The 15,263-nt window shown below is 38.1% G+C and overlaps 1 protein-coding gene across 2 annotated transcripts; it reads left to right on the forward strand.

The window, feature by feature from the left end:
• Positions 1-10,312: 10,312 nt before the first annotated feature.
• On the forward strand, positions 10,313-14,837 carry LOC135607277 (pentatricopeptide repeat-containing protein At5g66520-like). 2 transcript variants are annotated; one of them, XM_065098967.1, is made up of 2 exons: positions 10,313-10,746; positions 12,216-14,837. In XM_065098967.1, exon 2 carries the CDS (start codon positions 12,360-12,362, stop codon positions 13,998-14,000), a length of 1,641 nt encoding a protein of 546 aa, XP_064955039.1. In that variant the 5' UTR covers positions 10,313-10,746; positions 12,216-12,359; the 3' UTR covers positions 14,001-14,837. The 2 variants fall into 2 exon arrangements, with proteins under 2 accessions (XP_064955039.1, XP_064955038.1); XM_065098966.1 differs by having other exon boundaries at positions 10,321-10,746; positions 12,309-14,837.
• Positions 14,838-15,263: the final 426 nt, after the last annotated feature.

Consider the following 15,263-nt stretch of genomic DNA (forward strand, 5'->3'; position numbering starts at 1 on the left):
AAACATATCATAATATGCCTTCTGCCCCATCCATGTATAACCCATCACTAATCTTAATACTAGGTTGACTCTGATACCATTAATCATGATCCGACCATTAGATGATTGACCCATTAACTTGTTAAGCTTGATCTCGTCCAAGTTAATGATAGAAGACTTATCTAAGCCCTTATAAATCCATTCATGATATGTTATGATATTAGTTAGACTTGATAAGCTATACTTGTAAATGCAAGAGCCAACTTTGACCATCATTCCTAGGGTCAAATGAACCTTGACAATGCCAAACTACCTAAATACATCATATGAATTATATATATATATCAATTGGATTCGGAAGTATGATTCCTGAACAAGATATCAAAAATCAAGCCTTGACCCGACTATATATATATATAAATAAATTATATATATATATATATATATATATATATATATATATATATATATTAATCCAAGGGGTAGATTGAATTCAATCTTGATTATCAGGTTACATAGGTGGGAAACCCCTCCCTTGGCTCCGAGTCGCGAGCGAAAACAAAATTACAAGAAGACTGATGGATCATTTTTTGCCCTCATTAATCTTAGGTTATTCATCTTATAACTTGTTTGATAGATAGTTCATGATTAACCATCTTTTTTCCATAATTGAATGATTATTATTATGGGTATCCAAAATTAGTTTTTATTTTTGTTAACATGTTATTACTATGCAAGAACTTTTATTTTTTATTTAATAAGTTAGTTAACTCATTAACTTTTGAGCTTTAACCAAGTCCGACCTAATGACCCAGAAATACTTGACCTGAGACCTAACTTGGTAATGGCATGAAACACATCATAACATGCCTTCTGACCCATCCATGTATAGCCCATCACTAATATTAATACTAGGTCGACTCTGATACCATTAATCATGATCCGACCATTGGATCCCATTAACTTTTTAAGCTTGATCTCATTCAAAACTAAGTCTAAGTTAATGATAGAAGACTTATCTAAGCCCTTATAAATCCATTCAAATCTTCTCTCACTTTTTGATATAGGCCTATGTCGGAATAATCTCCGCCACTTACTTACATCCTAGCTCGTGAGACCCAATCCAATGATGACTACAAGTCATCGTGTTCTATGACATGAGTAATCATGAGTAATTATTTTCAATCTCATTCATGAATAATTATTTCCTACTCAAGCCTTTTATCATTTTCTCATCTCTAATACCATACAAGTTATCACACGAAATACAATTCTAAAGCCCCCTATTTCGAAATACAATTATGGATATAAAAACTAAGGGTGATTTCCCTTTAAAAAGCTTCTCGTTTTATCTTTTTTTTTCTCAAAAGTTACTAATATTTTTATTTTTTTAATTGATGCCCCATATTTCAAATAATACCCAAAATATCTCTATACTATATCCAATTATACTATGCTTGATAATCAGAGACTATGGACCACCAATCCATAGGGATAAAAAAATATTGTAAAGCCTACTTGATATATATGACTCAAATGGATTTCTAATCTTATCCAAACCAACTATAAGTCTAAAAATTTGATATTATAATGATCTACAAGCAACCAAAACCAAAGAGACAATATGATGTCATATACAATATCTTTCAATCGATTTATGATGTTTTCAGCACCTCAACAAAAGCACTATAATGCTATTGAAAAACAATACAAATCAAATGAAATCAAAACACAATAGAAACCATTTAATATATCGTATTCAGATATTTAGGAATGTCACAGAAATGGGACCAATTACAAGCCTAAAAAGTTGGTATCAAAATGGTCTACAAGCAATGACAACTAAAGAAACAATATGACTTAATTTGTTTTCAATTTAACAAAAATATTGTAATGCTATTGGAAAATACTATAAGTGAGCCAAATGAAATAAAAAAGACACTAAACAATTTGATATACTATACTTGGATTCAAATATGTATTTATGATAGTTTAAAAATAATCACCCAAATGAGGATAAAAAATTAGTTTATTACAATGTTTTAGCCACAACGATAAAATCATTGTATAGCCTACTTAAAAACACTATGTCTGATCCATCCACTTTGACTAATGCTCTGATCCATAGGGTGTCTTCATAACCAGAACAATACAATTGGGTGGGTGTAGTGTGTGGGTATTTTGGGCATTATTTGGAACATCATCTTGGAAAAACAAAAACAGTCGACACCTTTTGGGAAAAAAAAGCAAAAAGGAAGATTTTGTTTTTGGGAAATTGCTCAATTACTAATTCTAGTTTATTATCTTATTTAATATAACCTAATATTTTCATCCCTTATTTTCAATTTAATAAGGGAACCCCATAAAAAAAAAAAATCCTTTTTTCATAAACTATGACATGATATCACAGCTTACTACTGTAATTAACTCATCAAATTCTTGCAAATAACCTCTACCATTAATTTGAAAATATAATATATGCACTGCCCATCCTACAATGATTCTTTATCCCAAAGCTATAAAATCTTCCATTGAGCCACACCTTATTTTCTTTACATTCACCTTGTAGAACTTTCCTTCTCCACAAACTTGTATAACATACCAGATAATATCATAAGCTTATCTTATAATAAAATTGACATGTTTTGACAGTAGTCCTATGTGGAAGGGGTCTCAATACTCCAAAATGGAATTTGATTTAATGTAATCTTCTGGAATATTACGAGGAATATATATCAGGATTCAAGAAAGCATGGAAGGAAGCTGTTCGTGTACTATGACAGACTAAAACATTTCTTTGTTTTCTCCACTCATTATCATCATGCAGTTTGTTATTATTCACAAGCTTTTGCTTGGCCGAATGGTTTATCAAAATTTATCCATTTCACCGGAGTTAATTAAGAATTATCTTATTATACATGAATTCTATGATTACTTTATGATATATTCGATGTTATTTTCACATAAGATCGGAGCCTCTCGTTCCTAAGAACCTAAGTGATAAATTAAAACGTGATTAATGAAAGTTTATTGACATGATCACTATTTTTATAAGTTAGAAGAGAAGATTTTCCTTAATAGATCAGTGATATTTCCTCATGTAGTTGGGAAAATCTTATATGTTATCATGCCCCCTTAAGATTGAGCTCCTATCAAGGATGTCAATCTTGGACCGATGTAATTAAAATAGTTTACGGGCGAGAAACTTTGTGAGTGAGTTTACTAGTTGATCAGTGGTATGTATGTGAGAAACACGTAGTTGATGTTTGACCACTTGATCTCGCACAAAGTAGAAGTCGATGACAATATGTTTCATGCGTTAGTGAAACACTAGATTAGCGCATAGGTAGGTGGCTCTGACATTATCATAATATATTGTAAGAGTAAGAGTAGAGTTGATATCAAGTTCCTTAAGTAAATTCATGACCCAATTAAGTTCTGCAATAGCGGTAGCAATATCATGGTGTTCAACTTTAGTTATAGACTATCCGATTGTCTTTTGCTTCTTAGAACTCCAACTAATTGGATTAGCTCCATTAAAGATAATATACCCCAACATAGATGTTCTATTATCAAAGTTTCCTACCCAATCAGTATCAACAAATACATGAAGATGAAGTTGAGAGTGTTTGTGAAGAAAAAAGTTTATAATTGAGGGTCTCTTTAAGATATCGTAAGATTCATTTGACTACAGACCAATGCATAGTAGATGGATGATACATGACTTGTGATAATTTATTAATTGCAAATGAGATATCTGGACGAGTGAAAGCTAAGTACTGTAAGGAGCCAAGTACTTGTCAATATAGAGTATAGTTCGTAGTAGAGCTTTCATCATATAATTTGAGTGATTCACTAGTAGAGGAGGAGTTGCAACATTTTTGTATTATGCATGTTCGTTTTTAATAATAAATACTTTCTTTGCAATAGGAAGAGTTTTGACGATGTATATGTTGCTTCCACTCCCAAAAAGTAGCTCAAGGTTCCTAGATCTTTGAAGGAGAATCGATTTACTAATTGCTGGAGGAATGTCTTGATCTCCATAAGATTATTGCCCATGACAATAATGTCATCAACATACACCAAAAGATATATAGTGCCTCCATTTTGTTGTCGTAAAAATAATGAGGTATTAGACTTGGAGTTGATGAAGCTAGTTGATGTCAAAAATGAGCTAAGTTCGGTGTATCATACTCTTGGAGCTTGACGAAGTCCATAAATAGCTTTGTGTAGTTTACAAATATATCTTGGATACTGAGGATGGATGAAGCCATAAGGTTGTTGCATAAAGACGTCTTTAGTTAGAGTCCTTTGTAATAAAGCATTATTAACATCCAATTATCGTAAGTGTTAACCTTTTGTGATGGTCAAATTCAGGATAAGTCGGATAGTTGTGGGTTTAACAACGGGACTAAATGTCTTTGTGAAGTCAACACCAGGTCATTGACTAAATGTCCCTTTGGCCACTAAACGTGCTTTATATCTAGTAACGGATCCATCTGAGTTACGCTTAATTCGAAAGACCCACTTATACCCGATGATATTTTATGTGCAATGAAAGGGTACAAGGGTCCATATAGAGTTATGGAGGAGGGGATCATATTCTTCACACATGGCTTTACGCCATGTGAAAATTTTTGGGCTTGAGTGATTGTGGTGGGTTTAATGAACTTAAGAGGAGATTTTGTGGTAGCATGAAGGTCAAGGAGGTGATGTGGTTTGAAAATATTACTTTTGGAGCATGTTGTTATTGGATGTCCATGGGTTGTGGGATTGTTAAGTTATGTTATAGGTATAAGTGGAGGGGAGTTAGTGACACAGGCCTGGTCAGGTTGAGGTACTTCAGTGTTATTGAGTCTAGAAGAAGGTAAAGATAATGGTTGTGTTTTTGAGGACATTGCTTCATCAAATAGGGCGAACTTGTAAAGAAGAGAGTGGAGAAATAATGGAGGGAGTGAGGAGCTACTAAACTGGAGTAACAATAGAGTGTAGATCCTAAGGGGAAGGACTGAATGGTGTTGTGGGAGGCTTATTTGACGGGATCAGAGGTATACTCTAGTGATGTATGTTTATTGGAGTGGCTCGCATGGCAGGGGACTCATGATTTTAAAAAAGAAAGGTAGACTCCACAAAAATAATGTGATGTGATATAAAAAAATTTTGAATTCGAGGATCATAGCATCAGAAAATATTATGTTTAAGAGTATCATAGGAAAATACAAGGTTTAGATCTTGGTGTTATCTTATGAGAGACAAAGGGATGTAGCCATGGATAACATAGATAACCAAATACTTTTGAGTTTCTTAGAAGTTTGTGAAATAATTTTTTCAAATGGTGACTGATATTGTATGACTAGAGTGAGCATACGATTAATAAGATAGACTGTAGTTTGAAAGATTACCGACCAAAAGATTGATGGCATAGAGGCTTGATGTAGAAGTGTAAGACCAGTTTCAACTATATGACGATGTTTGCATTCGGTATAGCCAATTAGTTGAGGAGTATGTGTGGGTGACTTGAGGTGTTTATACCACTAGCTGAAAGGTAGGATACGAGGGCTTGATATTCACCTTCGTCATCATAGTAAATTGTTTTAATTATATATTGAAATAAGTTTTCGACCAACTTTCTAAGGTCGGTAAAGATTATTGAAACTTTAGATTTATGATGGAGAGGATATAACCATGTATACTTAGCAAAATAGTCTACGAAAATGATAAAATCTAAACTTGTCAAAATAAGTGGTTGGGGCAGGGCCCCAAACATCGGTATAAATAATTTCAAATGATTTAGAGTAAAATATAAATGATGTTCTAAAAAATAGTTTATAACTTTTAGTGCTAAGACAAGCATCACAATGAATTGTAATGCTATTTGTTTTAAAAGTAGAAAGAGAATAACGAAAAAATAATTTATGTTGGATAGAGGATGAGAGATGACCAAGACAACGTTGTCACATATCAATTGGAGCTACAACTCAAAAAGTAAACATTGGACTGTTATTTGTGGAGCTAACAACTATTCATAAATGTTATATTTATTCTAGCATCGGATCAAGGATGCCCCCATGCTCAAATCCTTAAGAAGAAAAGAGTTAGGAAAAAATTCAATTGAGATATTATTTTATTTGCAAAATTGAGAAACAAAAATTAGGTTTCTTTTAATGTGATATGCACATAGAACATCATCGAGTGTAAAAGTTATAATGTGTGAATTAAACATTCTGGAACTAGTATGAGTAATAAAGATTAATTTATCGTCACTGATGATGATGTCTTCCATTCCGCCATAGTTATTATGGATGGATAAATTCTATAGATAAAATGTGATATGATGAGAGGTGCCAGAGTCCATAATCCATTTATGATGACTAATAGTCGGAGTAGTCATGAGATTCGCTTGAGGCCAATTTGATGAAGTAGGAACTTTGGGTCGAGATCGATAAACTTTTGTGGAGTGTCCAACTTTATCACACAGTTGTCAAACGACTTTTTGTTGGTTTATATGGTCAGGACGCCACGGCCGATGATTATTAAAGTTGCCACATTGATAGTTATTAAAGTTGTGATTGAAATGTTAATAATGTGGATGAGGGGAGGTTTGTTTGGCACCCATAGGTTCAAGAGGCATCTTGGCCAAACCTTTGTTGATGTTCTTGTTATACCAATTGCTTTTCCTCTTGGATTTTTGATTGACTTGAGTTGTGATGATTGGTTCTGGCAACCTATCATCACGCTTCAAATATGTCTCATAGTTAGTCAACTTGTCATAGAGTTCTTCGAATGACATCGGTAAGTCACGTGCTTGAATTGTTGCTGCTAGTTCCTTGTACTTATCTCCTAGGCCCTTGTGGGTGCGGACTATTACTTCTTCGTCACTAACGAAATGACCTATCAAAGCCAAGTCATCGATAATAACTTATATATTTTATAGATAATCAACAATAGTACTTCACTCTTATTTTGTTTTCATTTTATTTTCATTATACTAGATAGGAGACTAAGTATACGAGTACGCGAGCGACTTGTTAAGATGATTTACAACTTGTACCATGCTTCTACAATAATATCACATGAAGATATGAGTGGGGTGATGGATCCAACGAATGGAGGATGAGATGATCTTAGCATAACCACAGTTTGTGGGTCGGATTTGGTATTGGATTGGGTTCTCCTGGGATATTGATCATTACTGGTGGACAACTGAGAGAGTCGTCAACGTAACCTAGTAGATTATATCCAAATAGGAGATTAGAAAATTGTGTACACCAAGATGCTTAGTTACCGCCTTTGGATAATTTGAATGGGATTATAATTGTGGCATTGATGGAGATAAGATCTTGGATAATTTGAAGGGGATTATAATTGTGGCATTGATGGAGATAAGATCTGTATGTTGAAAAGTATTATGATTTCTTACGGCAAATCAGCAGCGAGTCGCTTCTTGGGCAGGTGGTGGCATTGGTGATGATCAGTCTCGATTGCCTCTTGAACTAGGCAATATTGCAATCGCCATATGAGAAGAAGCACTAGTAGATCTCAACAGACCTTAGCAGAGATCTATTGGTGGAGGAAGAATTGACAAGTTTATGCTACGACTACAGATCTGTGAGAGATCTACAGTTCTTATCATAGATCGGTGAGAGAACTGTAGTTTGTGTCATAGATCTATGTTGCGGCTGCAACTTCTGTGAGTCGCAAGGAGGGAGAGTGCTAGGGTGCGATGGGGCGAAGAGCATGACGTGGCTGGAGAGGCAGGGCGACGTTTCTTCCTCCTTTCCGCTTCTCTGTTCCATGGCGACGAGGGCATGATAGCACTGTAAGCAGTAGTGTATTGTAAGTTCACAAGCTCACTATGAACAGCGGCATCTTCAAGTGAGAAATCGACCACAGTAAGGAGAAGTTATGCTTTTGCAGGAACGACGATGGAATGTAAGGGGCGGATGAGCGATTGGAGTAGAAGACGGAGGCACCGCAAAAGCAATTAAGGTTCTTCGTCGGGCGGTGGCAGGACTCGATGAGGAGCGATTGCTATCGTCGGATAGCGAGAAGAGAGCTTGGTCTAAGCAAGAAGCTCTGATATCATGATAAATTGGAACGTGATTACAAAACTTGATAAAAGTTTATTAACATGATTACTATTGATACATGTTAACGAGATATCTTCGTGCAGATCAATGAGATTTCTTCGTGCAGTTAGAAAAATCTTATATGCTATAGTGAATTTTACTCGAGATTAGCCAGATATAGATCTTCCTTTCTTACTCTCATTTCTAGCCAATGGAGATAATTAACGAAGAACAGAATAAATGTAATATAAAGATCACAAGCATACAACTGAGTAAATTTAAAATACAGATTAGATGCAAGAAAGTGGTGTGATTCATGAAAGAGGAAACAGAACTCAACAAATGGAATAAGGTGACCAACAGAAAACCAAGAAGTTTTCGGCTTCAAGAATCATTAAACCAAGAAATCAAGAATAGAGATTGAAGCATTTGGTAAAGAAAATTCAGAATTATTCCTTTTTGAGCAATCTGGAAAGCAGAAACCAGTGACATATGATCCAAGAATGTGTTTCGTCTTTTACCTGGAAATCCATCTGTGATGCCTCCGGAGAGGATCTCGATCAAGAAGCAGGGATCTCCCGCTCTGCTGTCGGAAAGGCGTCCTTTCCAACGTGCCGAGATGGCGATCAGAGGGCGGCAGACGTCGGTCTTGTTTAAGGCAGTGAAGAAGCGGAGAGGCGCATGGAGGACGGACAGCGGGGAATTTCACACAGGCCGCGGCGTGGTGGCTCTTGTTCAGCTTCTTGAAGGAGACCTGGGAACAAGAACAAGAAATCTTTAGTGGCGAGGCAGATGACCGAAGGAGAGCAAGATGGGATCACTAGTTGAGAGAGAGATAAGGCGTCAGGGGAGGAGGATAAGGATGGGCGCACAGACAGAAGGTTGATGGGAAAGAAAATATTACCGACGCCACGATCCTGGAAGACGGCCGGGCTGCTTGACGCAGTGGTGATGACCCTAGTTGTTGAGGACTGCTTCGAGGAGTGGCCGCAGGACGATCCATCCAGTCCCCCGCCGCCGTCGCTGCTGCATTTGCCGCTGCCATCCCCGGCTGGGGACGCGGAGACCGCAATCTTCGGCCCTTTCTGAAGCTGCGTACGCATAGGGATGCAAAAGGAAGTCGGTGCGGAACGGTCCGGTTCGCTTGCTTAGAGTTTTGAGTTGTGGTTCGATTCCCGCGGTTCGTCTTGGAGCTCGACATCTCCAGCCGGAAGGCCGACAGGAGCGCGGAGTATGAGGTCGGAGGCAGCCAGCTGATGACCATGCCGGAGACAATGATCGTTCCGTGTTTGGAGAACACAGTGGATGTAGTAAGACGTGGAAGACTCTGCCGCCGACGGTTCCAGCTATCAAGTCGAGGTAGTAAGATGCGGGGTAGCCGTCGCGGCCGAACGTCAAGTAGCCCGCGGAGCTCGATTTCGACAGCAGGCAGTAGGCGAAGACTCCGCCGCACTTTCGGTCGGCCTGCATGACCAGCGACGTCCTGTCGCGGCCGAGGCCCAGCAGCCCCGCAAGCTTCCCGAAGAATCCGCGGTACCTCTGGCCGCACCCCAACGGAAAATTGGGAATTACGTCGGCGGAGGTCAGCGTGAGCTTGTCCTGGGCGAAGAAGCCGATGGTGTAGTACTTGTGGCCGTACTGCCCCCCGTAGAGGCAGGTGGACGAGCTGCAACCGGAGACGTCGAGGTCGGAACAGTAGCGGAGCTGCATGAGATGCCGGAGTACGTAGACGAGCGAGTGGGCGTCGAAGATAGGCTTTTGCTGCCGGTGGCAGTAGGAGGCGCATGGCCGGCACTGGATCCAGGTGATGACCTCCTGCTTCATTCATAAATAATTATTTCTTATTCGAATCATATTCGATTCAGAATAATAATTAATTTATTAATTTTATTGAAGTTCAATCATTAGTGCAAAATCTTTAAATCCAAATTAACCACTTTACTATTGTAGACTTGTTAAATCAGGTGTGTTACGATATTAGATTTCATATGTTATAATTGGATGTGTCAAATATTAGATTCCATATGTTATAAAAGGATGTATTAATTTTATGAATCTAAAATCATATGATCTAATATATTAAATTTGAAATTAATAAGATATCAATCTAATATTTATAAACTGATTTAAATCGGGGATGTAAGATTAAATTGAGGTGTTACACTAAAACAAATCTTGCCGACGCTACGGTGGTGGTGGTGGAAGGGGGCGGGTGGTGTAGTTGTTGAGGACTGCTTCGTGGATGGTATACCGGTGTCGCTGCTGCCTGCCTTCGCCGCCGCCGTTCCATGCTGCGTCTGAAGCTGTGTACGAATCGGAACGCACGAGGAGGCGACGGTCCGGTTCGTTCGCTTAGGGTTTTGCGGTTTTGGTTCGATTCCAATGGCTCGCTAAGACCGGTTCGGAAGCTATTAGCTATCTCTCTCATTCCTAACTTCGGCTAATTAAGACCGGTTCGGAAGCTATTAGCTATCTCTCTCATTCCTAACTTCGGCTAATTAAGACCGGTTCGGAACCGAACCGGAGTGGAACGAAGACCCGGTAATTAAAGCCGACAGTTCCTCGTCAGGCCTCGAGGCAAAGGCGACGCCGCTGCGGCTCTCCCCCGAGCTTGGCCGCTCCTCCGTGTAGGGCAAACGATCTCCTTTGCACCGCTTCGAAACCTCAAGCCGGAGTCTTATCTCCCTCTGTTGAAGAGGTTTCTTCTTGGTCCACTCTGTTACCTTTCTGTGCTTTTTATTTTCTCAGACTGAATTTAGTTTTGCGACGTTTTGATCTTCTCATTCGAACATGCTGTGTTTTGCTGTATCAAGTTGACAATTTTCTGCCGAATCGATATTGTAAGGCCTCGTTCAATCTTGACTCTGATAGTAATAAGTTTCTGTGTACTCCGGATGCTGGTTGATTGAGGAATAACGAATAAACGATCCGTGGCGAGTGCTATCAGCTCTTTTGGGATTCAAAATTGATTGGTACAGTATAAATCATCAGAACATTTCTGCTTTGTTGGATATGATTCTGATAAAATGATTGTATAGGCTTGTTCATGGAGGTCATTAAAAGCTGGAATTTTGATGGCAGAGGGGTTGAAGGATTTAGGTTCCTACGGCTTCAATCACGTCAGTCTGCGAAAATAAATAGGATTGGAAAATGCTAGAGACGTAATTAACTTTCTTTTAATTATTTTGGATCCGTGGAGATAACAATGTCTTTCAGAGAAGTGAGATAAAACAAGTTGTCAAAGGATCAGTGATTTTTTCCTTTGATTACATGATTGGTGTATGATTATGTGTCAAACGTTAGCTGCCTTAAGTTTCACCTAATGTTCTTTTGCAAATTACATGTGTCCATCTTCAACGTAAATGACGATGTTAACATTAATGAGTTATCAATTGTTCTAAAATTGTTCCTACACTCATTTTCAAACTATGTAACCATCCATAAATTTCTTAGTGTCTTATTCCTTGATATCGTATCTTGTAACTTGTGGGTGACCTGGACATTTGTCAAATTGAATATGGGCATATATAGGTCTGTCTTTGATTTAAAATCTATTAGCCTTCCCTTTTCATGATCATATTTGGGGTTAGAGATATCGGTTATTAGACTTTTTGTTGATTTAATGGTGGTTTGGTATGTTTCTATTGGAGCATCTAAGTACACGTATGTGCATGGATTTCATTTAGAATTTTCTCTAACATCATTTTCTCCTAGGATACTCGTTTTTAGTTCCTTTGATTACAGAGAAATGCTTTGGTCTAGTACTCACAGGAGGACATCTGTGGTTTCCATATGACCATATTCAAGCATTCGTCCGGCATCTTGTTTGTTTAAAATGAGATCACTGGTGTCATAAGTATATGCTTCTTTTATTAAATTTTTGCACAAAAGCATGTTCTCTTTAATATTAACTGCCTCTAAAAGATTTGGCTGTCAATTGGAGCCTCTTATAGTTTTCCATGTGTGTCTATTATATTTTCCTTTTGTATTACTCATTGAATTTCATGATCATAATCCTTAGGAACTTTTGACTGAAAGTTGTCATGTTTACTGGTTTCTTCTGGTATTATCTTTTCAAGCATGTTTTGGAGTACTGGGTTGTTTGGTGTATTTTATCTGGAATTACTTTGTCTGTGTTCGACATGTTTTCTGTGTTGTTACATGTAGGTGCTGCAAATTCTTGGGTTGTTTAACTCTCATCACCATTTTCTAGAATAATTTAGGTTTGCTTACTAAGAGCTACGTTGCCATTCTGGATAGGATTTTGGAGATGCGTTGCTGTCAAATCAAAGTGATTATTGACTCACCTGAATGTCTGTAATTCTAGAAAATTCTTTGAAATGCCTTGAAAGATGCACATCATTGAGATCACTGCAGCAAGTACATGCTCAAATATTCCTCAATGGGTTTAATCGTGATAATTATGTGGCAGTCAAGCTGATAACCTTTTGCAATAAAAAATTGGGCGAGAGAGGTTATGCTCGCATGATATTCGACAGCCTTATTACTTCTGCAAATGTTTTCCTTTGGACAGCAATTATCACATCTTACTCGAGCTATCAATCAGAGGTAACCAGAGAAGCAATTATAATATACAGAATGATGCATCAAAAGGGATCTCATCCAAATCATTTTACACTGTCCTCTGTGCTCAGAGCATGCTCATTTATGAAGGCCATACAAGAAGGCAATCAAATTCATGGTCATTCTACTAAACTTGGATTTAATTCCTCCATTTATGTCCAAGCAACATTAGTGGACTTGTACACAAAGTTTGGTTGGACCCAAGAAGCTTCACGACTGTTAGGGACTTTCCCTGAATATAACATTGTGTCGTATAACACGGTGATCACAAGCTATATTAAGGCTGATAATATGAAAGCTGCACGAGACCTTTTTGATGAGATGGCTGACAGGGATTCGGTCTCGTGGAATCTTATGATATCTGGCTATGCAAGTCGTGGAGATACACCAAGTTCTAGAGAACTCTTTGATCAGATGCCAGAAAGAGAGATTAGTTCCTGGAATGCACTAGTTGCTGGGTACTGCTGTAATGGAGAATGGGATGAAGCTATACAACTTTTCAAGGAAATGTGCTTAGCAACTGTAAAACCTAACCATATCAGCATGGCCATATTGATGTCTGCTTGTGGACATTTAGGAACATTAGAAATTGCAAGACAACTGCATGGATTCTTGGTGAAAAGTTGTATTGAAATGAACTGCTATGTGTTCAATTCATTGGTTGACATGTATGCTAAATGTGGCAACGTATATGAGGCTTTTCGGGTGTTCTCTGAGATCCCAATCAAGGATGTGGTGTCATACAACATAATTATCCTAGGATTAGCCAGTCATGGGCTTGGGGAAGATGCCATAAAGTCTTTCTCTGAAATGCTAGATGCAGGGATCCAACCGGACACAATCACCTTCCTGGGCATCTTAAGTGCATGCAGCCATGCTGGACTCGTCGAAATTGGGCATAGATACTTTGAATGCATGAGCAGAGATTATGCAATTGAGCCATCTGCTGACCACTATGCTTGCATGGTTGATCTATATGGTCGAGCAGGACTAGTTGAAGATGCATATGACTTGGTAAAGCGTATGTCAATTAAACCACATGCAGGTGTTTGGGGAGCCTTGCTGAATTCATGCAGGATACATAGTAACATAGATGTTGGAAGAGTTGCAGCTCAGGAACTATTTCGGATTGAGCCGGTAAATCCTGGTAATTATGTCATTCTATCTAATCTGTTTGCTAGAGCCCATTTGTGGGATAGGGTTGCTGAGATCAGGCGCTTGATGAGAGGGAAAGTGCCCAAAACAGCAGGCTGCAGCTGGATTGAGGTTAATGGTCAAGTTAATGAGTTCTTGATAGGAGATGCAACACATCCACACAGCGAGAGCATCCATGCTGTATTGCGGCATCTGTCTTTGCAGCTGGTATAGGTAATATCAGCTTGATCCCAATGTTGAGTTATACATTTTGATGAAGGTTGGGTACTCTGGTCAATCAGTCACGAGAATGCAGCTGGGTATAAACTTCTAGGAGATGGACAAAGTTTTACATGGTTCAGAGTCATCTTGACGATGGTTGACTTGGATGATATCTTTGTTACAGGACTTCCTGCCACCAATTGCTCCCATTACAATACCTTCACTTGATGAGCTCCTGAGGAAAACATTGGTAATGCATGATTAAGAGAAGGGAATCTTCTTGAGCCGCACCTTCTTTATCAATACTTGTGGAAGGATCATTGACATCTAGAGCTGTTCTGCAAATCGATGGGATCAGCAAGAATTGGTAAGTAGCCTGAGGATGACTTGACGTGGATTATTCATGGTTAGGGGGTAATGGAATCAATCTTCTTGAGTTGCATGTTCTCTGTTCAACAGTTGGGGGAAGGATCACCAGCTCTTGGAGCTGTTTTGTGCAGTAATGGGTCATGGTATCAGCATCAGAAAGGATGGCTGAGGAGATGGATGGCAAGGGAACTTTATGGGCAAGTCATGCGGGATTCTTCCCTTCACAGAGAGAGAGAGAGAGAGAGAGAGAGAGAGAGAGAGAGACAGATGAACCCCCAGGAGTTTGTCACCTTGTGACAGGGGAATATATCACTGTCTTGTTGATAAGAAGAGGATTTTGGTGCAAGGAAGCGGATAGCTGTAATGGCAATGAGTGGCTGCTCAATGGCACCCTGATTTCCTTTTTCCTTCAAGGAATATTTTGCATATTTATTTTTTCAAAGATTATAAATGCAGTATTTGAGCTTGTAAATTTTGTTATCTTAACATGTATCTCTCCCATTAACACTCATTGAGAAAAACTCCAGTCAACATTAGCTCTTCTGAGTTGAGAAATATTAAAATGCCTAAGATGTTCTTAATATTTATGTTTATCATAATAAATGTAAGAGAATACTAATGCCGCTGGAAGTTTGAATTAGTTAACGACGAAGATTAATCATAATGATATATAAGTTTTTAGTTGTTGTGTTGATGCATATGCTAAGCATAAATTTATAAAAACAAATGCCAAAGTCACTCTTTTTCTAAGTTTTCTCATTTTTAGTCTTTCTCTGTACAACAGTTTTCAATTTATTTCAGACTATATACATAATGTTTGTAATATGATCATATAATAGAAATAACTTAATTAGCAAAGATTTTGATAATTTATTGTAAGGTTGTTTGAATCATATTTTTCACTAC

The sequence above is a fragment of the Musa acuminata genome, chromosome BXJ2-3, assembly GCF_036884655.1.
Source record: "Musa acuminata AAA Group cultivar baxijiao chromosome BXJ2-3, Cavendish_Baxijiao_AAA, whole genome shotgun sequence".
Classification (NCBI taxonomy): domain Eukaryota; kingdom Viridiplantae; phylum Streptophyta; class Magnoliopsida; order Zingiberales; family Musaceae; genus Musa; species Musa acuminata.

What these genes read in the sequence shown, in the direction of transcription:
- LOC135607277 (XM_065098967.1), top strand. Translation starts at nt 12,360, where the DNA reads ATGTCTGTAATTCTAGAAAATTCTTTGAAATGCCTTGAAAGATGCACA.